Genomic DNA, 27,161 nt, shown 5'->3' on the forward strand with positions numbered 1-27,161 from the left:
TTTTGCATAAGCATAAAAATACATTTTCATCTCTTTGCACGAGGCCTATCTTCAGTTTATTATCATCAGTAACACACTCAATGACTTAGGAAAAGCTTCTTCCCCTCCACCATGAGATTTCTGAACGAACAATGAACCAACCCATGAACACTACTGCACTATTTTTGCAGTACTTAATTAATCCAATTTTAATTATGCATTTTATTGTAATTCTTTAATATTTTTATGTATTGCACTATACTGTTGCCTCAGAACAATACATTGCACGGTAGATCAGTGATATTAAACCTGATTCTGATTTATTATTAGTGGTAACTTTCTGGCAATTCACAAGGCCGCAAAACCCTGTGTAGGTACACGACATGCTGACAGAATCAGCTGTCGCTTATCTGCCTACACTGGAAGCTGGTTTCTTTTCCGAACGGTCAATGATAAGTCGAATTGTTAGGGGCAAGTACATGTATGCGCATGTGCAAAGGCAAAACTTGCTTGTAGCAGCATCACAGACACGTATCAACTTTGTTATAACTGCAACTTTCACATGTTTTTTTTATATATTTAATGTACCACCTTTTAACGAGTTAGCCGTTACAGTATTTGGACACTTTGCGGCAGTAGACAAATTTAGCCCATTGGTTCCTTCCAGCTGTACGGTTGGGTGGCTAACTGATAGATAGCCAATTGGCTTATTCTTCCTCATGACGAAAACTTGGTTGAAAAGTGACCAAACTTTTATTCAGCAGCGCGTTGAGTGATTTGAATTCAGTCGCGCTGCAGTGTGTGTGTGGAAATTTTCAGTTTTGTCTCTTGTCATTCTACGTGTTATTTGCTAATCTTTACGGGAAAGAAGCATATTTGCAACTACGTGGGTTTAAATTATTTTACCTTAGAGCTTTTTGTATTATCTGCCGCAGGATGAACTGCTTGTCTCCCTCGCTGCCGTCTCCCAACAAAATGAAGGGACAAATTCAGGTAGGCAAAATACGACCGTCGGCTCTCTGGCCGGCGTTTGCCGTTTGTGAAGAGGATGTAGCGTACGTGACCATCGCAATTCCTTTCCTAAAGGCGCCAGATTTGAACACATTTAACTGATTTTTTTTTTGTGTGATTTCAGATCATCTTCGGACCGATGTTCTCAGGGAAAAGGTAAAACCATTGTTTTTTTTTTTGCCATTTTTGTAGTAGATTGAATAAATGTTATTACCTGCCCTTTTCTCTTGTACTGGTATTCTATAGTTCCACCACCCTTTTGTTTCGGTGACTTCCCGCGTTTCCGCCCTGACCTCGGCTTTCATTCGTTCTTTCATTTCAGGCGGTTTTATTAAATGTCGTGTTTCCAGTAGTAACTCAGTTAAAAACTGCAAGTTTTCTTTTAATCTTTTTACCTCACGTTACCTTTATAAACAGCTCTGGAAAATGCTGCGTGGTTGTAATCTCTCATTGTTAAAAGAGGCGGCAGTACAACATGTCCGGTTAATTTCCTCCAGCGCTGATATTGGTGCCAACTTTGGAAACAGTGCAATGATATTATTTGAAAACGGTTATTTTTTTAATTCTGTGCTAACCCTGTAACCCGCTGGAGCGTTAACTCCGCCAAGTCGTTTTCAAATTTAATCTCCGCTTATCGTGAAAACGCTTTGGCTTTGCAGGATCAAACTCTGGAGCCGGCGCTGTAAACAAAATAATTGTGCTTTTAAGACGCACCTTTAAAATAAGTTTTGCTAAAGATTTTGATGGTTTGTCCCAAAAACGAGTTGCAGTACAGAAACTGGCCTTTTGGGTGTCTAGTCCGGGCCTAGTCCTGTCGATTTGGCCATAGTCCCAAGAACCATACCCCTCCCATCCATGTACTTGTCCACATTTCTCTTAAATGTTGAAGTAGAAACCTAATCCACTGGTGGCTTGTTCCACACTCTCACAACCTCATGGTCCACTTAAATATTTCACCTTCCACCCTTAATTCATGACCTCTAGTTCTAGCTTAGCCTAAACTCAGTGGGGAAAAAGCCTGCTTGTGTTTATCCTTTGTATACCTCTTCACCAGCATTCAAGGCCCCAAACAGCCCTTCCAGGTGAGGCAACATTTCACCTGTGAATCTGCTGGGGTTGTAAATTGGGGTCTGCTTCGTTTGAGCACCCCCTCTCCATTACTAGACACTAGAATACTACAGCACAGTACAGGCCCTTCAGCCCTCGATGTTGTGCCGACCCATATATTCCTTTTTTTAAAAAAAATACTAATCTCACACTACCCTGTAACCCTCTATTTTTCTTTCGTCCATTTGCCTGTCCAAGAGGCTCTTAAATACCCCTAATGTTTTAGCCTGCACCACCATCCCTGGCAAGTCATTCCAGGCACCCACAACCCTCTTTTTTTTAAACTTACCCCTGATGCCCTAAACTTCTCTCTCTTTGTACATATGCCTTCTGGTGTTTGCTGTTTGTGCCCTGGGAAACGGGTACTGGCTATGCCTTTCATAATCTTGTAGATCTCTATCAAGTCCCTCTCGTCCTTCTACACTCCACAGAGAAAAGTCCCAGCCCTCTGCTAAGCTTGCCTCATAAGACTTGTTTTCCAATCTAGGCAACAACATGGTAAATCTCCTCTGCACCCTCTCCATAGCTTCCACGTCCTTCCTATAATGAGGTGACCAGAACTGAACATAATACTCTTTAAGTGTGGTCTCACCAGAGGTTTGTATAGTTGCAACATGACTCCTCTACTCTTGAACTCAATCCCCCTATTAATGAAGCCTAGCACCCCATAGGCCTTCTTACTATCCTATCAACCTGTGCAGCGACCTTGAGGAATGTATGGATTTGAACCCCAAGGTCCCTCTGTTCGGTCCACACACTTAAGTAACTAACCATTAACCCTATACTCAGCCTTCTGGTTTGTCCTTCACACTTATCCAGATTGAACTCCGTCTGCCACCTTTCTGCCCATCTCTGCATCCTATCTATATCCTCTTGTAACCTTCGACAACCTACAACTCCATTCACAACTCCTCCAATCTTCGTGTCATCCACAAACTTACTCGCCCATCCTTCCGCCTCTTCATCCAGGTCATTTATAAAAATCACAAAGACTACTGCCCTACCCTCATCAACTTCTTTTGTTACCTCTTCAAAAAGCTCAGTTAGGCTCGTGAGGCACGACCTTCCCTTCAAAGCCATGTTGACTATCCTTGAGTAGACTGTACTTCTCCAAGTGCTTGTAGATCCTATTCTTAAGAATCCTTTCCAATAGTTTGCAGACCACCAACGCAAGACTCACCGGTCTATAGTTCCCAGGATTCTCCCTATTACCTTTTTTAAACAAGGGAACTATATTTGCCATTCTCCAATCCTCCAGCACCTCCCCTGCAGCCAAAGAGGATTCAAAGGTCATAGCTACTGCTCCAGCGATCTCTTCTCTCACTTCCCACAGCAACCTGGGGTATATCATGTCTGGCCCTGGGGACTTAGATGTTTTTAAGAAGATCCAACACTACTACTTCCTTTATCTCCACATTGTCCAGCACACAGGCCTGTTCTATTTCGACCTCACCCTGATCAAGGTCCTTTTCACTTGTGAATACTGAAGCAAAGTATTCATTTAGGACCTCCCCAACCTCCTCCGCCTCCAGGCACATGTTGCCTTCTTTATCCTTTAGTGGCCCCACCTTCATTCTTGATATCCTTCTGTTCTTTACATACGTGTAGAATGCCTTGGGGTTCTCCTTAATCCTACATGCTAAGGTCTTCTCATGCTCCCTTTGAGCTCTCCCAAGTCCTTTCTTAAGCTCCTCCCTGGCTACCCTATATTGCTCATGAGCCCCTCCTGCTGCTTATATCTAGCATGTGCTTCCTTCTTCCTCTTGACGAGTTGCCTCATGTGTTTCGTCAGCCATGGTTCCCTTTTCCTACCATTTTTTCCTTGTCTCAGTGGGACAAACCTATCCTGAACCCAGCACAAGTGGCCCCTAAACTTCCTCCACATTACTTCTGTGCTTTCACCCTTGAACATCTGTTTTCCATTTACTCTCGCTAGTTCCTGCCTCATCCCTTCATAGTTGGCCCTTCCCCAGCACTTTCCCAATTTGTCTGTTTTTATCCTTTTCCATAGCTATGCTAAAGCTGAGGGAGTTGTGGTCACTCACCAAAATGCTCCCCCACCAAGAGGTCTGCCAGCTGACCAGGTTCATTACCCAGAACTAGATCCAGTATGGCCTCTCCTCTCGTCGGCCAGTCCACACACTGTGTCAGGAATCCTTCTTGAACATGCCTGACAAATTTAGCCCCACTTACCTAAAGCGGAACATCCCAGTGGGCAAATGTTTTAATTCCGATTCCCATTCTGACATGTTAGTCCATGGCGGCCTCCTGTGCCAGAATGAGGCCACTCTCAGAGCAGAGAAGCATCACATATTCCATATGGGTAGCCTCCAACCTGTTGGCTTCGGATCAGATTTAATATTACCAGCATATATCGTGAAATTTGTTAACTTTGTGGTAGCAGAGCAATGAAATACATGATAAATAAATATAGAGGAAAAAACTGAGTTTCATTAAGTATTTATGTCTATTAAATAGTTAGGCTAAAATAAAAAATGCAAAATACCAGAAATTTAAAAACAATAGTGAGGTAGTTTTCATGGGTTCAGTGTCCATTTCTAAATCGGATGGCAGAGGGGAAGAAACTGTTCCTGTGTGTGTGCCTTCAGGCTTCTGTGCTCCTTAACGATGGAAGCCGCCTTCCTAAAGCACCACTTCTTGAAGATGTCTTGGATACCACAGCATGAATATCAATTTTGCTTTCCAGTTTGAAAAAGAATCCCTTTCTTCACTCCCCCCCTGCTTCTATTCCCCACTCTGGCCTTCTACCTCTTTTCACCTGCCTGTCATCTCCCCTGTGTCATTCCCCCCCGCCCCCAACTTCTCTTTTCGGGCCTCCACCTCTGTCTCCACTGCATCTGCTCACAGGATGAGGCTTTTCATTCCAGAACTAATGAGGTGTTCTCCTTTCAAGAAAGGGGCTTTCCTACATCCACCATCAATACTGCCCTCACCCACATCTCTGCCATCACTCTGTTCTCCTGCCACCCCACCAGGGACTGGGTTCCTTTTGTTTTGTCCTCGCCTACTACCCCACTAGCTCCCGCATTCAGCACATAATTCTCTGAAATTTCCAAGCTTCCTCCATCTTCAATGGGATCCTGCCACTAAGCACATCTTTCCTTCCCACAGGGATCGCTCCTTACGCGCCTGTCCTGTCCATTTGCCCCTCCCCACTTATCTCCCACCTGGTACTTATCCTTGGAAGCGGAACAAGTCCCACATCTGCTCCTGCACCACCTCCCTCACTACCATTCATGGCCCCAAACAGTCCTTCCAGGTGGGGTGACACTTCACCTGTGAGTCTCTTGGGGTCACCTACTGTATCTGGTGCTCCTGGTGTATCGGTGAGACCCGACGTAGATTGGGATACTGCTTCGCCGAGCGCCCTACGCTCTGTCCACTAGGAAATGCGGGATCTCCTAGTGGCTGCCCATTCCCATTCCAACATGTCAGTCCATGGCTGCTTCTACTGCTGCAATGAGGCCATGGTCAGGTTGGAGGAGCAACACCTTGTATTCCATCTGGGTAGCCTCCAAACCGATGGAATGAACATTGATTTCTCAAACTTCTGGTAATTGCCCCCTTTGCCTGTCCCCTTCATTCCTCATTCCTGTTTTCCCCCTTTCACCCTATCTGCCCATCACCTCCCTTTGGTGCTCCTCCGCCTTCCCTTTCTTCCATGCTCTTCTGTCCTCTCTTGGCAGATACCCACTTCTCCAGCCCTTTATCTCCTTCAATCAACTTTCTAGCTCTTTACTTCACCCCTCCCCTCTGGCCTATTTTCACCCATCACCTACCACTTTGTACTACTTCCTATCCTCCCCCCACCTTCTTACTCTGACCTCTTTTTTTTCCAGTCCTGATGAAGGCCTGAGACGTTAGCTGTTCATTCATTTCTGTAGATGCTGCCTGACCCACTGAGTTCCTCCAGCATTTTGTATGTGTTGCTTCCCCTCTCCAGCATTTTGTGTGTGTTGCTTCCCCTATCACCTGGCTTTTCTCCTTACTCTCTTCCCCCAACCCCCTACCCCCGGCCTTTTTGTTTTGGCACCTTCCCCGCCCTCTTCTGTTATGAAGAAGCATCTCGGCCCGTACCTTCAACTCTTTATTCATTTCCATACTTGATGCCTGACCTGCTGAGTTCCTCCAGCAATTTGTGTGTGTTGTTTTAGATTTCCAACAGCTCCCCTGTGTCTTTGATCTGAAACCCAGTAGGGTTGTGTGGGTGAATGGAAAACAAAACTTAATACAAATGATAATGAATCTTACAGCAGTTGTTTGCATGGGACCAAGGTGTTGTTTTAATATAGACTGGTTGAATAATTTAAATGCAGATCAGGTGATAATGGGAATGGATGATGATTTCTGCAGTAGAAAAGCTGAGGCAAAGCCAACTGAATGACATTGGGGAAACAAACATTTTATGTTGGTGGGTGGGGGAATCTTGTTTATGATGCATGTATAAAATGGCATGATCTGGTTTAAGATAGCGTTACCGAAGACATGTGACAGCTTACTTGTAGTTCGAAAGCAAGGGAATTCAATTAAAAACATTTAATAAATTTTTGAAGTAAAAAACACTGGAAGAAAATTGTGGTAAACTATCACTGCAAACAATGAGGTGAGTAAGGGTAAACCGAACTCGAGAGATGCGCCCCCTGCTGGTGTGCTGCAAAATTGACACACTTGGAGTTGGAGTGGACAATTCGGAGGGGAGAAGGCGGGGCAAAGGAGTTCTGATACCTGTCCGCCTTACCTGAGTCCAAGGGTGGATCACTCTCATCACCGAGCCGATTTGGTGAGGTAGAGAACAGCGGCGAAATCCAGGTCCGAAGCAAATTGCTAGGCCCGGAGTGATTTGCCATGGTGAGATCCAGGTCCTAATGCAAGGCACAATATGCTGTTTGGGCAATCTAACCACTGGACTACACAGGCTGGAAAGGCAGGGAGTCGAGAGTCGGGTGAGGTCGGATCGCTCCAAACGCTGAGGCCGATATGAAGAGATCAAGAGCAGCTTCTCCAACAGTGAAATTTAGTCCCAGAGCAATTTGCTGAGGTGGATCCCGATTCCTGGTGTGAAATTCAGACAACTTAAAACGCTGGCCCAGATGGTGTGGGGTCTCCTCTCTCCATGACGCTAAGGCTGTGAGACTGCACCCGGCTGCTGTGCCTCGTGTCTGTGAACTTTGTGGAGACTTGCCCTGCTAATGTGATGAACTGAATACCGAGGCTTTGGGCCTACTGGATCGAAGGACACAATTTGGCTCAGGATGTTGTTGTTGCTTGCTTCTGTTGTTTGCGTGATTTATTTTGTTTTTTTCTTCTTCTTTCTCTGTGAGCACTAGGGGTTGGTCTTATTTTTTTTATTGCGTTCTTCGGGTTCCCTGCTCTGTGACTGCCTGTAAGCAAACGAATCTCAAGGTTGTATAGTTTATACATTCTTTGGTAATGAATGCACTTTGAATCTTGATAACTAGGCAGCAGTTCTTATTAAGCTCCCGTTCTTTCTCCCGCAGTACAGAACTGATGCGCAGGGTGAAGAGGTTTCAAATTGCTCAATATCGGTGTCTTGTGGTAAAGTACGCAAAGGATGTTCGGTACAGCAAGCAAGATCTGGCTACACATGACAAGTGAGTGTTGAGTGCTGACTTTGGACTGGGAGTTGTGCTGCATCATATCAACAATCTAATTATCACTAATAACAGTAAATTATAGCTCATTTAGTAATAGTCCAATTACTAAATGCTGACAGCTCAGAATATTAAAATGAAATCAAGTAATATGTTTGTAGCATCTCCAAATCTGCCTGACAATTCCTTAAGCAGAAGCTCTCTCCTGAGATTCTAGGCCCGTTCATGTGATCACTCGAGTCCAGTGCGATGCCCTCCAAAGAGGTTGTTTATTGGTGGTGTTACGTACCCCATAACTGGGTTGCCAAACCAGCAGAAATGGACCACTCGTTGGAGTCTGGATTACTAGGAACTAATAAAGTTTTATTAAAGAAATAAGTAACACAGTACTCTAATCGTAAGGATATAAATGCAACAGGTTAGCAATGATAATACACACATGTACACAGAACTAGGGTAATAGGAATCAAACCAAGCTCTATCGTAGTCTAGGGGTAAAATGATCAGTCTTAAGTGACGCAGAGCTCAGTTCAGCTTAGTACAGTTTGCAGTTGTGCCGTTGGGGAGGTGTGCAATTTGATTCGGGCAGACCTTTGATGTCTTCGCAGTTGGTTTTTGGGCGGACCCTTTTATGTCTTCTATCCTGTTGTGGTCACTAACTGTGACCCCTCCATTCCGGATACGACCGTTCTTCCGTGGTGAACCCAGCACCCAGGCAAGGGCAGACACACACGCCAAGGTTCCCACCGATTGTACCTTTACACCCTGTGAGTCTGTGGTCGGTTCCCACGAACCGGGCTCCAAACTCCTACCAACTTGTGGGGGCACACTGCTCTTCCAGGGTCTCGTTATCTCATGGTGTGTGTCCGTGCCTAGCGGACCTGCTCTTTTTATCCCCCTGCTGGGGTATCACGTCCGTCAAACTTCAAACAGTTCAGGTTAAAAGTAACCGGTCTGTCAATAGCTGAATTGTGTTTCTTTTCTGTTAATCTCTCTCTCCTCTATCATTAACATTTTGAATGTTTCTCCATTGTCTCTCATCTCTCATTCGCATCAATTGTCTGATAGCTTGTTTTGGTGTCACAGTGGGACATCAGCTGCCTATGGATACCCATAACTAGGATTCTCTTGAGGGGGAATGACTGTATGCGTGGCTTTTTTTTTAACGTGGGGAGGCTGGTGCACGGGCAGCCACCACACGATCCTTGGTGGATCCGGGTCAGGGTCCAGTGACATGGAGTGCGAGATGGTGAGTGACCCTTCACTCTTGCAGCCTTCCTCTTTCTTTACTGCCTTTGTGATGTGTCATCATCTTTGACCAGCTCCACTTTTGAGGTTTTGGTTGGATTGCTCTGTAGGCTGATTTATACTTGTGCGTACAGGCTATACCGTAGGCCTGATTTATACTTTTGCGCAGCTCTGCGCCATAGCAAGCATGCGTAGTTGTGTCTGCATCACTCTGCAATTCACCGCCAAAACGCTAGCTGGCGGTGGGGTTTCTATGCCACTGAGTTTCTTCGTGAGAGACATGGACAAGGAAATGCATTTCAAATATTTTCGGATGCCAGCAGGTAGGTTTGACGATTTGGTTCATCGTCTCCAACCATTTAATTCAATCAGTGTACAGACATGGAGGAGAAAAGCAACCAGAAATGCGTAGGAGGAAATGCCATGCTACCAAGCGGACCAATCACAGTTGTGGTCTGCATCGCTGCGATGCGCGAGTTACATTTTTGGGGTGACGTGCGCCTCTCCACGGCGTGGGGTACACAGTACCTACAGCGTACATTTGACGCAGAAGTATAAATCAGCCTTTTGTCTGATGCCTTCCGCCTGACCTTACCGCTGTGGGTGACCGTACCAGGACTGAACCTCCAGGCACATTGCTCTTGGGGGTGGGGGGGGGGGGGGTGGTATCTCAGGAACTCACAAGCCTCTCCACTGTGGCAAGGTGACGATCCTTAGAGAAGCACGAGATGGTCTGCAACTCCGTGTCCATTTGCTCTCTGACTGGGCGGAAATCCTGGCTGGCCTATCTGCGATGTAGCCTGCTGAGTGGCAGTTGGCCAGGCAGTCAGGGCCCTTAGATTAGTGACAGCTGTTTCTAGCTCCTGTGGGGTTTACCCATTTGAAAGAGCATGAACATTAAACTGTTGGGATCCCATATTTTAGAGGTATGTGAGAAATGCTGACGTGGCCAGACATCAGGTCTACTGTACTGTATATGGAATCATACCTTTGTTGTCTTGTCTGGCTTTCTTCATACTCTGAACTGGCGTCCTGCCTGCGCCAGTGTCCCACCTGCATCTTGCTGCTTGTCCTGAGGTCCTTTTCCGAACTGATCTTTGTTTTTTCTTCTTTTTGTCCCAAATTTTATTTTTATTCTTGCGTTCCTGTTCCTTCATTAACCCATACCCTTGCCAGAGTGCACCTTTCCTATCATAAGATCAACTTAACTCTTCCTTCCTAGCCCTTCATTTTTCTTTCATCCATGAGCCTATCTAAGAGTTTCTTAAATCCCCCTAATGAATCTGCCTCCACCACCACCCCTGGCAAGGCTTTCCATGCACCGTCACTCTGTGTAAATAACTTACTTCTGACATCTCTTCTCTTCTTCCCCCCCCCCCCCCCCCCCATTACTTTCCTCCAATTATCTTAAAATTATGGCCCCTGGGTATTATCTGGGGGAGAAAGTCTGGCTATCCACTCGGCCTCTGCATTTTCTCTTCTGCAGCTCTTGTCTAATTGCCTCTCATTGTCCTTTGCTCCAAAGAGAAAAGCCCGAGATCACTTTGAGCCCCTCTAGCTCGTGCACCTCTATCAAGTCACCTCCCATTGTCCTGCTCTCCAAAGAGAAAAGCCCTAACTGGCCCTATCTTCATTCTGTTGTGTGTTCCTTTGAATTCTCCACATTTTCACACCTTTTAGGGCCCCACTTCTCTTAAGCCCATGTCTTGGATCAAATATTTGTTACTTTCATCTGGTTTATCTCTGAAGTGTCATAAGAGTGGGTAGTTTAGAGGTTGGCATAATGGTATTGCATCACCAGCGATCATTGATGGAGATTTGATTCCTGCCGCTGCCTGCAAGGAGCTTGTATCTTCTCCCTGTGACTGGGTGCTCAGGTTTCCTTGCGCTTTCCAAAGACATGGGTAGGGTTAGTGAGTTGTGGACCTGCTGTATTGGCACTGGAAATGTGGCGACACTTGTGGTCTGCCCCAGCGCAATCCTAACTGATTTCACACAATCTGCACATTTCACTGTTTTGACATACATGTGGTAAAGATCTTTTTTAAAACAGTAACGCAAAATTGAAAAAAATTCCGCTCACTGCTGTAGCCAGGTTCAATCTATCACTGGCAGTAAGTCAATAGTTTCACAGTATATAATGGAATAGACTGCTTAAAATGTTGCAAACAGAAGTGATGTATTGACTTTCTGACCAAGGAAGCGGTTGCTATTTCAGACGCAAATGCTTTTTTAAAAAAAAATACCGAAGAAAGAACTATTGATCTAGGTGAAAACTCAGTCTCAACACAAAGCAGACAAGAGCTTGCTGTTACAACTTGGACCAGATACAAGCCACCTTGAGTAAGTGAATTCATGAAACAGCCACTAAAAAAGGCTTTTCTCTTGTGTGGCCATGGTTACATTTCTTGCATTGTATGTTACAGGGAACTTCGCTACTTCGAAAAGCGCATTCGGTAGAAATTCATACCAGCAATTTGAGCAAAAGAATTTGGAGAGGAAAAAGAGTTTTTAAAACAAAAAAAAATTGCAGTCATTAATAACACTTGCTCATTGACTAAACTTGGTTTAAATCTGCAGTAGGTAGAAAATGAAATAGGGTAAGTTTAAGAATCTGAAGAAAATTTAATATCACTGACAAGTGAAATTTGTTTTGTGGCAGCAGCACAGTGAAATACCAAAACCAAACTAAGTTACAATATGAATATATTTTTTAAAAAATGCAAAATGAAAGCAAAAGTAATGAGGCAGTGTTCATGGGTTGGTTCATTGCCCATTCAGAAATCTGATGGCAGAAGTGAAGACCGTGCTACCAATGAGATGGGCAGGAAAGGAGAAGAGGTCCTACGCAGTGGGTCTATAAAGTTAGGAAAAAGGGCGAAGAGATGGACCTCAAGGTGGTAATCTCTGGATTCCTCCCTGTGCCATGGGTGGGTGTGGGTAGGAATAAGTTGATAACATAGGTGAATGAATGGCTGCAGAGATGGTACAGGAGACAGGGTTTCAAGTTCTTGGATCACTGGAACCTTTTTTAGGGGGGAGTGGAGACCTGTTCAAGAGGGACACGTTGCACCTGAACTGGAGGGGATCCAATATCCTAGTTGGGAGGTTTGCTGATGCTACCCGGGAGAGTTTAAGCTAGTTTTGCAGGTGACTGGGAACCAGAGCCCCAGGTCAGTAAGGAAAGGGTCAACCAGAACGTGGATGTGGGGAAGGTATTGAAAGGCAAAATCAAAATCGAGGGGTCAGACCCTGAGTTCATTTGGTTGGAACTCAGGAATAGAAAGGGTTCAGTCACACTGATGGGATTGTACTCCAGACCCCCCTAATAAGCACTGGGATATTGAGGAACAGATATATAATCAGATTAAGGTGGGGGGGTTCAATTTCCTTAATATAACTACTACTACGTCGACTCAGACCTAGGGGGCTAGTGTCGAATAATATAAAGATAATATTCCTTAATATAAACTGTGACCATATTCATGTAAGGGATTCAGATGGGGCTGAATTTGTGTATCCAGGAAGGCTTCTTAAATCAGTATGTGGACAGTGCAATGATAGAAGGGGCTGTACTAGACCTGGTGTCAGGTAATGGGCCTGGCCAGATGAGCTTTCAATGGGTGAGCAATTAGAGAACAGTGATCACAACTTCTTAACTTTCAGGATAGCTATAGATATGGTCCTTGTGGGAGGCTTTTAAATTGGAATAGGGCAGAATATGAGGGCATTGGGCAGGAACTAAGAAGCTTTATTTGAGAACACCTTTTCTGTGACAGGTCCATATCAGACATGTGGAACGTGTTTAAAGATCCATTGCACAGTGTACAGGAAAGGCGTGTTTCTGTTAGAGGGAAGGATGGGGATGGAAAGATAAGATAACCTTGGATATCCAGAGAGGTGATGAATTTCGTCAAGATGAAAAAGGAAAAGTGTAAAGCTTTGGAAGTTAGGATTAACAAAGCACATGAGGAATATAAAGAAGCCAGAAAAGAACTAAAGAAGGGAATAAGAGGGTAACAGAGAGGTGATGTCACTCAAGGATAAAGGAGGGAGCATTTGCTTGGATGCAGAGAATGTGAGGGAGGTATTTAATGGTACTTTAGTATTTACCAAGGAGAGGGATATGGAGGACCAGGAGATCAGTGCTGAGTGTATAAATAAATACGTTAGGGCCTTTAGAGGTCAAGGAGGCAGAAGTGGTGGGCTTCCTAATGAATATTAAAGTGGATGTCCGTAGGGTCTGATGGGATTTACCGCGGGTTGTTGAAGGAGGCAAGAGGTGAGATTGCTGGGTCCTTGACCAGTATCTTAGTGTCCTCTCTAGCTACACGTGAGGTCCTGGAGGACTGGCAATTAATCTTTCAGCCATGATTCAGTGATGCCTACAACATCATGCCTGCCAATCTGCAACTGTATTGCAAGTTCTACATTATTCCGTATCCTGCACACATTCAGATTCAACACCTTCAGTCCTATATTCACTCTTTTCAATTTGGGATTCTGGGATCCAAGTTCATACCTCCTCAAAATGGCTACACAGGTTAATAAGGTGGTTAAGAAGGTTTATGGAATCCTTTTATTCATCAAGGCATTGAGTTCAAAAATCGGGAGCTTGGGCTGCTACTTTATAAAACTCTGGTTAGGCCATATCTGGAGTATTGCCTACAAGTTCTGGTCACTACACTATAGGAAGGATTTTGAGGCTTTGGAGAGTGTGCAGAAGAGATTTACCAGGATGCTGGCTGGGTTAGAGGGCACATGTTATCACGAGAGACTGGATAAACTTGGGTTGTTTTCTCCAAAGTGTTGGAGGCTGAGGGGAGATCTGATAGATGTTTACAAGATTGAGAGGCATAAGTAGAGTGGACAGAGAGTATCTGTTTCCCAGTATTTGAGTGCCTAATATCAGAAGTCATGCATTGAAGATGAGAGGGGGCAAGTTCAAGTGGGAAATGAGAGGTGAAGTATTTTTACTCAGTCATGGATGCCTGGTATGGTGGTAGAGGCAAATATATTAGAGGCTTTTAAGAGATGTTTGGACAGGCACATAGACATATGTAAGATGGAGAGATATGGATGTGGTGTAGGTAGGAGGGATTAGTATTTAGGTGTTTTTGATTTGCATTTTATCTGGCTTGGCACAACACTGAGATGATTGCCCTGTTTCTGTGCTGTATTCTTCTATGTTCTAAAACACTGAGTGTCCTCGGGCTCCTGTACCTTCCTTCTAATGGTAGTAATGAGAAGAAAGTGCGTGCTGGGTGATGAAGGTCCTTAGCAATGCTGCCTCTTTGAAGATATCCTCGTTGCTGGGGAGGCTAGTGCCAGTGATGGATCTGGCTGTGTTTGCGACACTTAGCAGTTTTTTCTAATCTTGTGCAATGGCCTCTTCATATCAAATGGTGTGGTGGTGTAATCAGTTAGAATATTCTTCACAATATATCTGTAGAAATTTTCTCTGGTCTTTGGTAACGTAACGTACCATACCACACCACATACCATAAGTGTATGTACAAATAACTTGATAGAAGAGATTGGGTTTCTTGCAACATAGAACCATACAGGCCATTTGGAGGCTTGCATGATTGACAGTAGTGTAAGCCAAGAGGAAGCTACTGACACAGTGAAGGAAGCCGTGAACACTGCCGGAGATGGAGGGCCTGCATTGCTGCCCTAAATGCCAGTGGTGTAACAAGCAGTAAGATTAATCTGACTCTTGTATAGTGACATGCTTTTCTTCTCTTCACCACCCGCCCCCCCCCCCCCCCGCATTTCTTTCAGAATGTCCAATTCAAGAGTCTCTGCAATGTCCCTAATGTAATATCTATCTCTTCCTTTTACCTCTGGCAGTGTGTTCCATGCACTCACCTCTTTTTTTAAATTAAAAACTACCTCTGACATCCATGGATCATAGGACATACAGAATTAGGCCATTCATCCCATTGAGTCTGCTCCACCATTCCATCATAATCCTATACTTCAATTCCTTTAAAATTATGTCCCCTTGTATTAATGTAGATGTGAGGATGTGGACCATAAGTCAATTAGAGGAGAGTCAGTTAGTCAATGGGGTGAGACTAAATCTGGCCAGGGTAAATTAGAATCAAATATCAGTACTCGTAACTAATTTTGAGTTATGCTGATGTCCTCTGTGACCTTGTGGATTTTCCCTTTATTGACTCCCTGGTACATTGCACATGTTTTACTGATGCTGTTGTTTTGATTTCCTCTTCTATTCCGTCCCAATTTGTGACAACTGGGAGCTTTCTGGTTTGGTGTAACCTATGCCTTACCTCTGTTAAAGCTCTTGTCTCAGCAACTGCTCCACCCCACGCTTGGGTCATTTGAATTATTTGTCATCTTTTGCTTACAATGATTTTGTGAAGTTTTACTATGTCCATGTTGGTTGTCCAGGTTCTCAAACAGGTGATGTAGCTATTTATTTATTTAGATACCACATGGAACAGGCCTTTCTGGTGCTAGGAGCCACATTGCCCAAGAACCTTCTAAGCCTAATCACAGGATAATTTATGTTGACCAATTAACCTACCAAGCAGAACGGTTTTGTACTGTAGGAGATGTTGGAGTGCACCCACACAGTCACAGGGAGAACGTACATGCTCCTGACAGGCAGTGGCAGGAAGTGAACCCTGGTTGCTTGTACTGTAAAGCGTTGTGCTAACCACTATACTACCATGCCATCTGGCTGGATTTATCTTTATTCAGTTTGTGTGATTTTCAGTCCTCAGTTGGAACTGTTACTGTAATTTCTCAATGATGTAAAACTATTTCCTAAAGCTATACTTAGTGACTCTGTTCTCTTTACAGATTTACAATGCACGCAGTTCCTGCGACTAAGCTGAGTGAAGTTTATCAAGAAGCTTTAAAAGCAGCGGTTATTGGAATTGATGAAGGACAGTTTGTAAGTACGCTTGTAGTCCAGGCTGTTCAAAATCCTTGTGCTAACTGTTCTTGGATCTGTGCATTTTCAATCTAAAATTGAATTATATGCGAAGGATTTAAATTAAATTTGTGAGGAGTAAAAGTCTTTGTTATGTCTCTGTCTAAATGTGCAAATTGAAAATTATAGTAATTTGTAATAAAATAGTATGTACAGTAAAATATGTACAACGGAATGGTCAATATAGCTTAGAAATGCAATTTTGTCAGTGTGAATTAATCAGTCTGACGGCCTGGTGGAAGAAGCTGTTCCAGAGCCTGTTGGTCCTGGCTTTAATGCTGCAATACTGTTTCCTGGATGGCAGTAGCTGGAACAGTTTGTGGTTGGGGTGACTCGGGTCCCCTATGATCCTTTGGGCCCTTTTTATGTACTTGTCACTGTAAATGTACTGAATAAGACCATAAGACAAAGGAGCAGAAGTAGGCCATTCGGCCCATCGAGTCTGCTCTGCCATTTTATCCTATTTAGTCCCACTGCCCCGCCTTCTCACCATAACCTTTGATGCCCTGGCTACACAGATACCTATCAATCTCTGCCTTAAATACACCCAATGACTTGACTTGAATAGTGGGAAGTTCACATCTATAGATGCGCTGGGCTGTCCGCACTATTCTCTGCAGAGTCCTGCGATTGAGGGAAGTACGGTTCCCATACCAGGCAGTCATCCAGTCAGTCAGGATCCTCTCAATTGTGCCCCTGTAGAAATTGCTTAGGATTTGAGGACTCATGCCGAACCTGTTTGATCGTTTGAGGTGAAAGAAGCGCTGCTGTGCTTGTTTTCAACACGTAGCTGGTATTTACAGGCCAAGTGAGATCCTCTGATGTGTATACCGAGGAACCTGAAGCTGTTCTCCCTCTAACCCCAGATCCACTGATGTCAATAGGGGTGTCTCTGTTCCTCCTGTAGTCCACAACCAACTCCTTTGTTTTTGCGACTGAGGGAGAGGTTGTTTTCTTGACACCACTGTCAGGGTGATGTAGGCTGCCTCGTTATTATTTGAGAAGGCTAACCAATCAGATTAGAGAAAGAAGCTCAATGTGGAAACTTTTCTATATTGAACACTGAGAGAATAATGTGACTTGTAAATGCTCTTGAATCTGGGGAGGTCTGATTTTTGCATCATCTTGGAGCACTTCCTAATGTTACACGCAAACACAAGGTTCTGTAGATGCTGGAAATCCAGAGTAGCACATGCAAAATGCTAGAGGTACTCAGCAGGTCAGGCAACATCTATGGAGAGGAGTAAACAGTAGACATTACAGGCTGAGACCCTTTTGTTACACAAACTGATGGAGGAAGTTGGCAGGGTTGAGTTGCGTCTCTACCAAAGGAGGTGTGAGGTGCTCCTTCCTTCTGCAGGTCACCCTTGGGCAAGATGTAGCACCTATTTAGCCCCCCCCCCCCCCCCCCCCCACCATCAGGGTCACATGAAGCCATGAGAGCAGGTGGTGGATGGTTGTATGAGCAGCTGGTGCACATCACAAGGCCTGGTTATGCGACCACCAACGCCAGGCAGACAATCTCTGAGTATTGATAATGGCTGGGGTATCCCGTCATGTTAAGACACTGCCCAGAAGAAGGCAATGGCAAACTACTCCCCAAAAAAAAAAAAAAAAAAATTGCCAAGAACAATCATGGTCAAGACTATGGTCACCCACCTCATATGACACAGCACATAATGATGATGACTGATGGAGGAGCAAACTGTTGATTGATTCACAAGCCCATAAGACATGGGAACAGAATTAGACCATTTGGCCCATCGAGTCTGCTCCGCCGTTCCACCAGGACTGATTTATTATCTCTCTCAACTCCATTCTCCTTTCTTCTCGCCTTAACCACAACACAGGCAGAAGTGTCCAGCATTGTGATTAAATACCTCTCGTCCTGCAGTTTCCAGATTGCGTAGAATTCTCTGAGGAAATGGCTAACAAAGGGAAGACTGTGATTGTGGCAGCATTGGATGGAACATTCCAGCGGAAAGTAAGTGAGAACAAGCTTACAAGCCTTGTCGGGAAGCCCAGTGCGGTCATCTTGTGTGGACTCTGTGCTGTTAATATCTTCAACACCACCCAAACCACACTGAGTTTTGTGTTCCGTTGGGCAGAGAGTTGATACTTTACACAAAATATCCTCGGACTTCTGAATTCCTGATCATTCCACATTCAGTGGAGACCATATCATTTTCTGCACGATCTGGGTGGCAGGAGATTTGATGGTTCTGCTGCTCTGGTCAATAAAAGCACAGCCCAACCAACAATAAAATCCTTAGCCTTGGAGTGCTGTGGCGGTGTGGGCAGACACCTTAGTTAAACATTTGGTCATAGTTGAGATGAAAAATGATGACAGGTGCTTACATTCTTGAACATACTTGCAGGGGAGATGGTCATGGAGCACAACATAGCAAAGTATGCCCTTTGGCCCATCTAGTCCATGCGAAAAATAAATTATTCTGCCTGGTTCTGTTGGCCTGGACTATAGCCCTTCATGCCTCTCCCATCCATGTACTTATCCAAATTTCTCTTGCATGCTGAATTGAATCCACATCCACCTCTTCCACTGGCAGCTTGTTCCACGCTTGCACCATCCTTTGAGTGAAGAAGTTCACCCTCCGGTTCCCCTTAAATACTTCATAGGTTCACCCTTAACCTATGGGCTCCAGATCTAGTCTTGCCCAATCTCAGTGGAAGAAGCCCACCGGCATGTGCCCAATCTACACCCCTCAATTTTGTATACAATTACGTGGTGTTGGTGTTGATAGGGGCTGCTTACTATGTGATACACAAGGCTTCTAATCTCTCTAAATAGAATGTCGTACTGAATGTAGTCATTTTCAGCATGGGATTTTTCTTTAAATAATTTTACTCTTATCTTTAGGCTTTTGGCAACATTCTGAACCTGGTTCCGCTTGCAGAGAGTGTGGTGAAACTGAATGCTGTGTGCATGAAGTGTTACCGAGAGGCTGCCTACACCAGTAGAATTGGCGTTGAAAAAGAGGTCTGTGTTTGTCACTCTTCTCCTTTGAGCTGTTACAACATCAGATACCATGAAATGTGTCATTTGCATCAAAGACCAACAGTCTGAGGATGTGCTGGGGACGACCTTTAAGTGTTGCCATGCTTCCAGTGCCAACATAGCATGCCTATAACTCACTAATCCTAACCAGTGCATCTTTGGAATGTGGGAGCAAAGGAGAGTACTCGCAGGAAGTCCATGTGGTCATGGAGAACGTACAAACTCCTTACAGCCACTGGCAGGAATTGAACCCTGATCAGGGATTGCGGGTGCTGTAATAGCACGCAAACTGCTATGTTACCGTGCCCTCCGCAGATCATTATGCTGAGAACCATCCCTTTTTTGGTCACGTAGAACCATCAGCATCCACATGAATATAGTGATGAGGCACTGGGGCGCTGGTGGAGTTTCAACCATTTTTATAAAATTGTACCTCGCAGGGAAAGGCAATTTGATACCTTGCTTGTTCTTGGAAACTTTAATCAGCCCCACTATTGGGGAGGGATTTTAAATATAATCGTAAAAGAGAAGTCTGCAAAATAGTGATGGCGGGTTGATTCTGTGAATGAGTAACCTTTCAGATGTTTGTTACCTGTCGGACAATGTTTCCAGCTGCATCGTGGGATGCAATCAAAATAGGAAACAGTTATGATCACAGCCTTGGTCATGGAGCTGGATGTTAGAGATGGAGTGAGGGTGTGGGATTTAAAGGGCTTACAAGATTCATTTATCATATATAAAATATATATATTGGAAGTTAAAGTTAGTTAAAGTCTGTCCCGAGCCTTATAGGCTTATCAGGCCGGTGCTTATGCCAGTTTCTGTGGCGTGAAGCGACAGAGTACGAGACTCTCCCCCGGATAGGACGCGAGGTTAACCCCCAGCATTTTGCCAGTACCATTTTCAGCAGGGTGGACTGGAGCAGTGTGTGGTTAAGTGCCTTGCTCAAGGACACAACACGCTGCCTCGGCTGGGGCTCGAACTCACGACCTTCAGATCGCTAGTCCAGTGCCTTAACCACTTGGCCATGCGCCACATGTATATATTGGAACAGACAGTGAAAATGGGTTTACGTCAGGAACCAACACCCAAGGGTGTGCTGGGGACAGCCCATAAATATCACTGCACGTTCTGGTGCCAAAATAGCATGTTCAATAAGAGCAACGCAACACAAAAATCAAAACACAAGAACAAGCCCAGTCCTCCCTCCCACTGACAAACCCCAAGGCAGTCTGTATTCTTCAGCCTCCAAAGGATCTGGATTTGGACTTGGGTACACATACATTAGGCCTTCAGCTACCCCAGCAGGCACAGACTGGGTCAGAGGGTGAATGGGGAAGTTGCATCTGAGGCATAGGTAGAGTGAGTGTACAGTACAGAATCAGGCTCTTCGGCTCAACATCTCCACACTGACCACCGTACTAATCCCACTTACATTTTGTTCATCTTTCTGGTCTGCTCGGTGCTTTGGCAAGGAGACTGTTGGGCAGCCAGGGGTGGTGGAGCAGAAGGGAGTATCGTGAAGACTTTAAACACGAGTATTGGTGCAGGGTCTGGGCTAAGAATAGGAATGATGGCTGCATGCAATTACTTTAAAATCATTGATCCCACTAATCTCCTCCCAACTCTGGTGTGATTCAATGCTGAACGCCAGATGGAGTGTTACTCCTGTTGTCAAGCATCTTGGGACAAAGAAGAAAGGACGTGTTTATCAACTGGGTGGCATGGTAGCATAGTAGTTAGCTTTACAGTGCCAGTGGCCAGAGTTCAATTCTGCTACTCAAGGAGTTTGTGTTCTCCCCATGTCTCTGTGGGTGCTCCGGTTTCCCTTCTCATTCCAAAGACCTATGGGTTTGTACGTTAGTTACATGGGTGTAATTGGATGCGGGCTCGTTGGACTGTGCTGTATCCATGTCTTCAGCACTGGTGGTGTGTAAGAATGACGATGGCTACCATGATACACAGCAAGATCCCACAGTCAGCAATGTGATGACTAAGTCCACTTCACTACTTCACTTTTCACATCCTTTGTCAGAGATTTAGATGACAGAAATTATGGCTTTGTGGCCAACTTTGCAGATAGGTGGAGGGGCAGGTAGTGCTGAGGAAGCAGGTAGCCTGCACGAGGACTTGGGCAGATTAGGAGAATTGCCAAAGAGATGGCAGATGGGCTACAGTGTAGTTAAGTGTATGGTCATGCACTTTGGTAGAAGAAAGAACAGTGTACACTTTTCTAAACGAGGAGCTAATTCAAAAATCAGAGCTGCAAGGGGACTTGGGAGTCCTCATTCAGTAGTCCCTAAGGGTTAGCTTGCAGGTTGAGGCAGTGGTAAGGAAGGCAAATGCAATCTTAGCATTCATTTTGAGGGGACTGTAATATAAAAGCAAGGCTAAGGCTTTATAAGACATTGGTCAGACTCCATTTAGAGTATTGGGAGCAGTTTTGGGACCCTTATCTAAGAGAGGATGTGCTGGCATTGGAGAGAGTCCAGAAGAGGTTCAGGAGAATTATCTTGGGAATGAAAGGGTTAATATGAGTATTTGATGCCTCTGGGCCTGTACTCAATGGAGTTTAGAAGAATGAGGGAGATCTCTTTGGAACCTATTGAATAATGAAAGGTCTAGGTAGGGAAGATGTTTCCTACAGTAAGGGAGTCTAGGACCAGAGAGCACAGCCTCAGAATAGAAGGACATCCCTTTAGAACAGATGAGGAGGAATTTCTTTAGCCAGAGGGTGGTGAATCTGTAGAATTCATCAGAGGGTGGTGAATCTGGAATTCATTGCCACAGATGGGTATGGAGACCAAGTTATTGGGTGTATTTAAAGTGAAGGTTGATGGTTTCTTGATTAGTAAGGACGTCATAGGTTAGGGGGGAAGGGGAGGAGAATGGGGTTGAGAGGGATAGTGGATTGTCCATGGAGCAAACTCTGAGCTGAATGGCCTAATTCTGCTCCTGTGATGTTGACTGAGGGTTGAATATGGGTGAGCATGTCCTGCATGAGCATCTGCTACTTTGACAGTGCTGCAGCATCTTTCCCATCTATGTGAGAGCAAGCACCTCTGACAGGAGCACTCCCTCAGTACTGCACTGGATGGCCAAGCTGGACTTGCATAGAATAACAGTGATTAAGGCAGTGGATCTGCAGCTAGTGCCATTAATATGAATTTATGATTTTTGAAGCATTTACATTTTTTTGATTCAATCTGGAATTGAAAGAAAATTGGTGTGAGATCCAACAAGGTGCTCGATTAACACACAAAATGCTGAAGGAACTCAGCAGATCAGACCGCATCTGTGGTGAGGAATAACAGTCGATGTTTTGGACTGCAACCTTTCATCAGGACCAGAAAGGAAGGGGGAAGAAGCCAGAATAAGGTTGGGGGGAGGGAGTACAAGCTAAGTGATAGGTGAAGCCAGGTGAAGTTGGATTGTTGTCGAGGCCAAAAAGATACTTATTAGCATTCACCTAAAATACGTCTGCCATCCTTACCCTGTCTAATTGTGGCCTTAAACCCATCAAAATGGTTAACTCCTAGCTATCTCAAAAATTCCAGGGCAACAGTGAAGAGTGAATTACAGTCAGCAGCGTCCAGTGAATAAATGCATTCATTTTTAGAAGTCTTTATGACAAGGGACTTGAAGGCACTACTGTCTTGTCTCAAGAAACAACCCCATTAACATGGTTTGGAAAGTAAGCTCAAGTATGTTGAGGCCTCTTTACCGCAACTAATGAATGCTCGGTTAATTTAAGTTTCCAGGAGTGATGGTGAGAGGTTTTTATTAAAGACGTAGTGGATGTGGTTGAAGAGGGTTGAAATGAGCCACAATCTGATGAGATACTAGATGGTACTCAAGACTGAGTGGAGTTTAAGGCCTGTTCAGGGTATTTAAATGATTTCAGACCCGGGAACCTTTGGTAACAGAGCCCTCTGGTCTTGTTTACGTGTATTAATTTAACACCTTGCTGTGTTCCTCCAGATTGAGGTGATTGGCGGAATGGACATGTACCGAGCCACCTGTAGGGTCTGCTACTTTGCAAGTGATAATCTGACAACCAAGCAGGATTGCAAGGAAAACGAAGTCACAAGTTGGGCAGCGAAAACCGGACAACTGTTACCTTCAAATCATCCCGCCTATGGAGACAGGGGCATATTACCAAGGAAACTCTTCGAAAACTTGCAGCCTTCAAGCTGTGTAGCCAGTGGCTGTAACTGAAGTCCACCCTGCTCTGACCGTTGCAGTCATTGTTCCTTTAGCGTTCCCTTTCCTTTGAGATGTGAGCTGTTACGGAGGGCTGTTTTTTCAGTCGTTAGTTGCCCACCATCTAGGCAATGGAGGTGCTTTATAGAAACAGAAAATGCCTCTATCAGGGCTCTTAGCAGCTTCTCCATAGTTCAATGAGCAGAATCTCTAAAGGTTACCCTTTTCCCCAATTAACCCATGTTTAATAATGGAAAATTTGCATTGGATGAAGACTGCTAATTTTTCAGACTTTAATTGAAGTCTGAATATACCCCTTGCCCATCCTCTGGGTCCCCCCCCTCCCCCTTGTCTTTCTTCCCGGACCTCCTGTCCCATGATCCTCTCGTATCCCTTTTGCCAATCACCTGTCCAGCTCTTGGCTCCATCCCTCCCCCTCCTGTCTTCTCCTATCATTTTGGATCTCCCCTCCCCCTCCAACTTTCAAATCCCTTACTCACTCTTCCTTCAGTTAGTCCTGACAAAGGGTCTCGGCCTGAAACCCCCTCCAACTTTCAAATCCCTTACTCACTCTTCCTTCAGTTAGTCCTGACGAAGGGTCTTGGCCTGAAACGTCGACTGTACCTCTTCCTAGAGATGCTGCCTGGCCTGCTGCATTCACCAGCAACTTTGATGTGTGTTGCTGAAATTTACACCATGTTCATCAATGTTTACTAGCACTGGATTTTTCTGACTCCCCCTACCAAATGTACACATCTGAGGGATTTCCAACCTTTTTAATGCCATGGACCAATACCATTAAGCAAGGGATCTGTGGACCTCAGGTTGGGAAGCCCCTGATTTAGTATTAGTATGAAGGTATTCATTTATGTTGGTGCTTATTAACTTTACAGTAAGCTAACACTGGAGACTGAGATTGACCATGCAATATTGGTAAGGGGAGGAGGTAAAGTTTTGGTGACAGATGTTGCATTAAGGATGTAAATATTGCATGTAATGATTTTTTTTAACAGTTGGCATAACACAAACAAAATGCTGGAGGAACTCGGCAGGTCAGGCATCATCCATGGAAATGGATAAACAGTTGACGTTTTGGGCTGAGACCACCTTTAGAACTGGAAAGGAAGGGGGAAGATGCCAGAATAAAAAGGTGGGAGGGAGGGGAAGGAGGATAGCTAAAGGGTGGCGGGTGAAGCCAGGTGGTTTGGGAAGGTTAAGGGCTGGAGAGGAAGGAATCTGATGTGAGATGAGTGGACCATGGGAGAAAGGGAAGAAAGAGGGGCACGGGGGGCAGGGTGAGAAGAGGTCAGTGTGGCACAGAAGAGGAATTGGCATATGTGGCATCAAAATCAAGTTTTGATGCCAATATTACTACTGGTTAAAATAGTTAATGTATTTTCACTTTTCATGAATTTACTCTGCCTCTTGCATCAACTAATTGCTTCTAGATCTTCTGTTTGTCTCCATGGCAACTCTCGCCTATCTATTTTCATGCTGCTTCATCGGAGTGTCTTTGGATTTGAAGTGAATGTTTTGCTGTAAGTAATGCCCTTTTAAGTTATTAATTTCTCCCAGGTGATGAAGTTGTCTGCTAGATATGCCATCTATGCACAGACTATCTCTAGCAAGGAGTCTAATCGTTGTCCATTCTTAAATCCCCCACCAGTTAACATCCTGGGAGTTCATTAGTGATCAAGGCTTCAGCTAGATGAGTTCAAAGGTCAAGCAGCCTTGTTGACAAGTGATTCATCTAATCTAATTGCCTTTCAATTGGGATTGTGAATAGAGTGCATCTCCTTTCACCTAGATATGTGTGCTCCAATGAGTTTTAACACCATCCAGTAAAGAGCGACTTCCTCAACTGACCATCCATCATTCATCACTTTCTCCAATCGAATTGGAAAATTTTCATCTATATCATATACTTGAGTATCTTGCTGGTGCTATCTTGATTCTTCCATTAACAGTACAGCAAGGGCAGAATTTTGAAATTTGTCTGCACATCATACCTCCATGAATTGTAAACATATTAATCCTGTCTGTGGTTAAACGTATATGGGAGTATCAATCCTATTGCTATTGGGTTTGGAGGACACAATTTCCAAGATCATAGAGACATAGAAAATAGGTGCAGGAGTAGGCCATTCGGCCCTTTGAGCCTGCACCACCATTCAGTATGATCATGGCTGATCATCCAACTCAGAACCCTATACCTGCCTTCCCTCCATACCCCTGGTCCCTTTAGCCACAAGGGCCATATCTAACTCCCTCTTAAATATAGCCAATGAACTGGCCTCAACTGTTTCCTGTGGCAGAGAATTCCACAGATTCACCACTCTCTGTGCGAAGAAGTTTTTCCTTATCTCGGTCCTAAAAGGCTTCACCTTTATCCTCAAACTGTGACCCCCTCGTTCTGGACTTCCCTAACATCGGGAACAATCTTCCTGCATCTAGCCTGTCCAATCCCTTTAGGATTTTATACGTTTCAATAAGATCCCCCCTCAATCTTCTAAATTCCAATGAATATAAGCCTAGTCGATCCAGTCTTTCATCATATGAAAGTCCTGCCATCCCAGGAATCAATCTGGTGAACCTTTGTACTCCCTCTATGGCAAGGATATCTTTCCTCAGATTAGGGGACCGAAACTGCACACAATACTCCAGGTGTGGTCTCACCAAGGCCTTGTACAACTGCAGTAGTACCTCCCTGCTCCTGTACTCTAATCCTCTTGCTATGAATGCCAGCATACCATTCGCCTTTTTCACTGCCTGCCTTACCTGCATGCCCACTTTCAATGACTGGTGTATAATGACACCCAGGTCTCGTTGCACCTCCCCTTTTCCTAATCGGCCACCATTCAGATAATAATCTGTTTTCCTATTTTTGCCGCCAAAGTGGATAACCTCACATTTATCCACATTAAATTGCATCTGCCATGAATTTGCGCACTCACCTAACCTATCCAAGTCACCCTGCATCCTCTTAGCAACCTCCTCACAGCTAACACTGCCGCCCAGCTTCATGTCATCCGCAAACTTGGAGATGCTGCATTTAATTCCCTTGTCTAAGTCATTAATATATATTGTAAACAAGTGGGGTCCCAGTACTGAGCCTTGCAGTACCCCACTAGTCACTGCCTGCCATTCTGAAAAGGTCCCGTTTATTCCCACCTTTTGCTTCCTGTCTGCCAACCAATTCTCTGTCAGATCAAATAGTTCAGCGAATGTAAGGTAGGGACCAAAGTTAGGCTATTCTGCCCAACCATAGCTTCTGCCACATCTTTTCATTACGGCTAATTTATTCTCCCTCTTAACACCATTCTCCTGCCTTATCCCCATAACCTTTTGACAGCTGTACTGGTCAAAACCCTATCAATCTCTGCTGTAAATATACCCAGTAGCTTGGTGTCTTGTGGTTGGGGGGGGGGGGCAGGGAAGGGGGTGGCTTATTCTGTTGAAAGTCACTTATGTCGTGATTAAGTTTAGAAACTGCAGCTGCTTTTCCTATTGATTAGCCTGTTTCAAATGTACTGGGTATCAAATAACACAGAATTTTGCTCTTCCTTTGCTTTAAGGCAGGAAGTGCACATGACCATTGGGAAGGGACGCTGTGTGTGCATGCTTTGTTAAGTATGTTTTCACTTGTAAATAAATAATGTAATATACTTGCAATCAGTGTTTTGTGTCTCTCTTGCCAGACCGTGAATCTGATTCAATATTACACTTGGCCTTCACAGCCATCTGTGACCATGAATTCTACAGATTCACCACCCTCCAGCTAAATAAATTCCTCATCTGTTCTAAAGGGATGTCCTTGTATTCTGATGCTGGACTCCCCCACTATAGGAAATATCCACTATCTAGACCTTTCAATATTCAATAGGTTTTAATAAGACCCCCCTCCCCATTCTTGTAAACATCAGCATCTACAGGCTAAAGCCATCAAATGCAACTTGTACATTAACCATTTCATTCCCAGAATCATTTCCTCTAGACCCTT

At 44.5% G+C, this 27,161-nt stretch overlaps 1 protein-coding gene across 3 annotated transcripts; it reads left to right on the forward strand.

Moving 5' to 3' along the window:
• Positions 1–711: 711 nt before the first annotated feature.
• tk1 (thymidine kinase 1, soluble) lies at positions 712–26,833 on the forward strand. 3 transcript variants are annotated; one of them, XM_072242206.1, is made up of 7 exons: positions 712–972; positions 1,115–1,146; positions 7,617–7,730; positions 15,810–15,903; positions 17,837–17,926; positions 18,821–18,940; positions 22,940–26,833. In XM_072242206.1, exons 1-7 carry the CDS (start codon positions 916–918, stop codon positions 23,174–23,176), a joined length of 744 nt encoding a protein of 247 aa, XP_072098307.1. In that variant the 5' UTR covers positions 712–915; the 3' UTR covers positions 23,177–26,833. The 3 variants fall into 3 exon arrangements, with proteins under 3 accessions (XP_072098307.1, XP_072098309.1, XP_072098308.1); XM_072242207.1 differs by having other exon boundaries at positions 939–972; positions 7,622–7,730; XM_072242208.1 differs by lacking the exon at positions 7,617–7,730.
• The last annotated feature ends 328 nt before the right edge of the window (positions 26,834–27,161 follow it).

Source organism: Mobula birostris, chromosome 24 (genome assembly GCF_030028105.1).
Source record: "Mobula birostris isolate sMobBir1 chromosome 24, sMobBir1.hap1, whole genome shotgun sequence".
In the NCBI taxonomy this organism is placed as follows: Eukaryota; Metazoa; Chordata; class Chondrichthyes; order Myliobatiformes; family Myliobatidae; genus Mobula; species Mobula birostris.

Coding starts and splice junctions, on each gene's coding strand:
- tk1 (XM_072242206.1), top strand. CDS start 916: ATGAACTGCTTGTCTCCCTCGCTGCCGTCTCCCAACAAAATGAAGGGA. Junction 1,147..7,616: donor CCGATGTTCTCAGGGAAAAG/GTAAAACCATTG, acceptor TTTCTCCCGCAG/TACAGAACTGATGCGCAGGG. Junction 17,927..18,820: donor ATGGAACATTCCAGCGGAAA/GTAAGTGAGAAC, acceptor TCTTATCTTTAG/GCTTTTGGCAACATTCTGAA.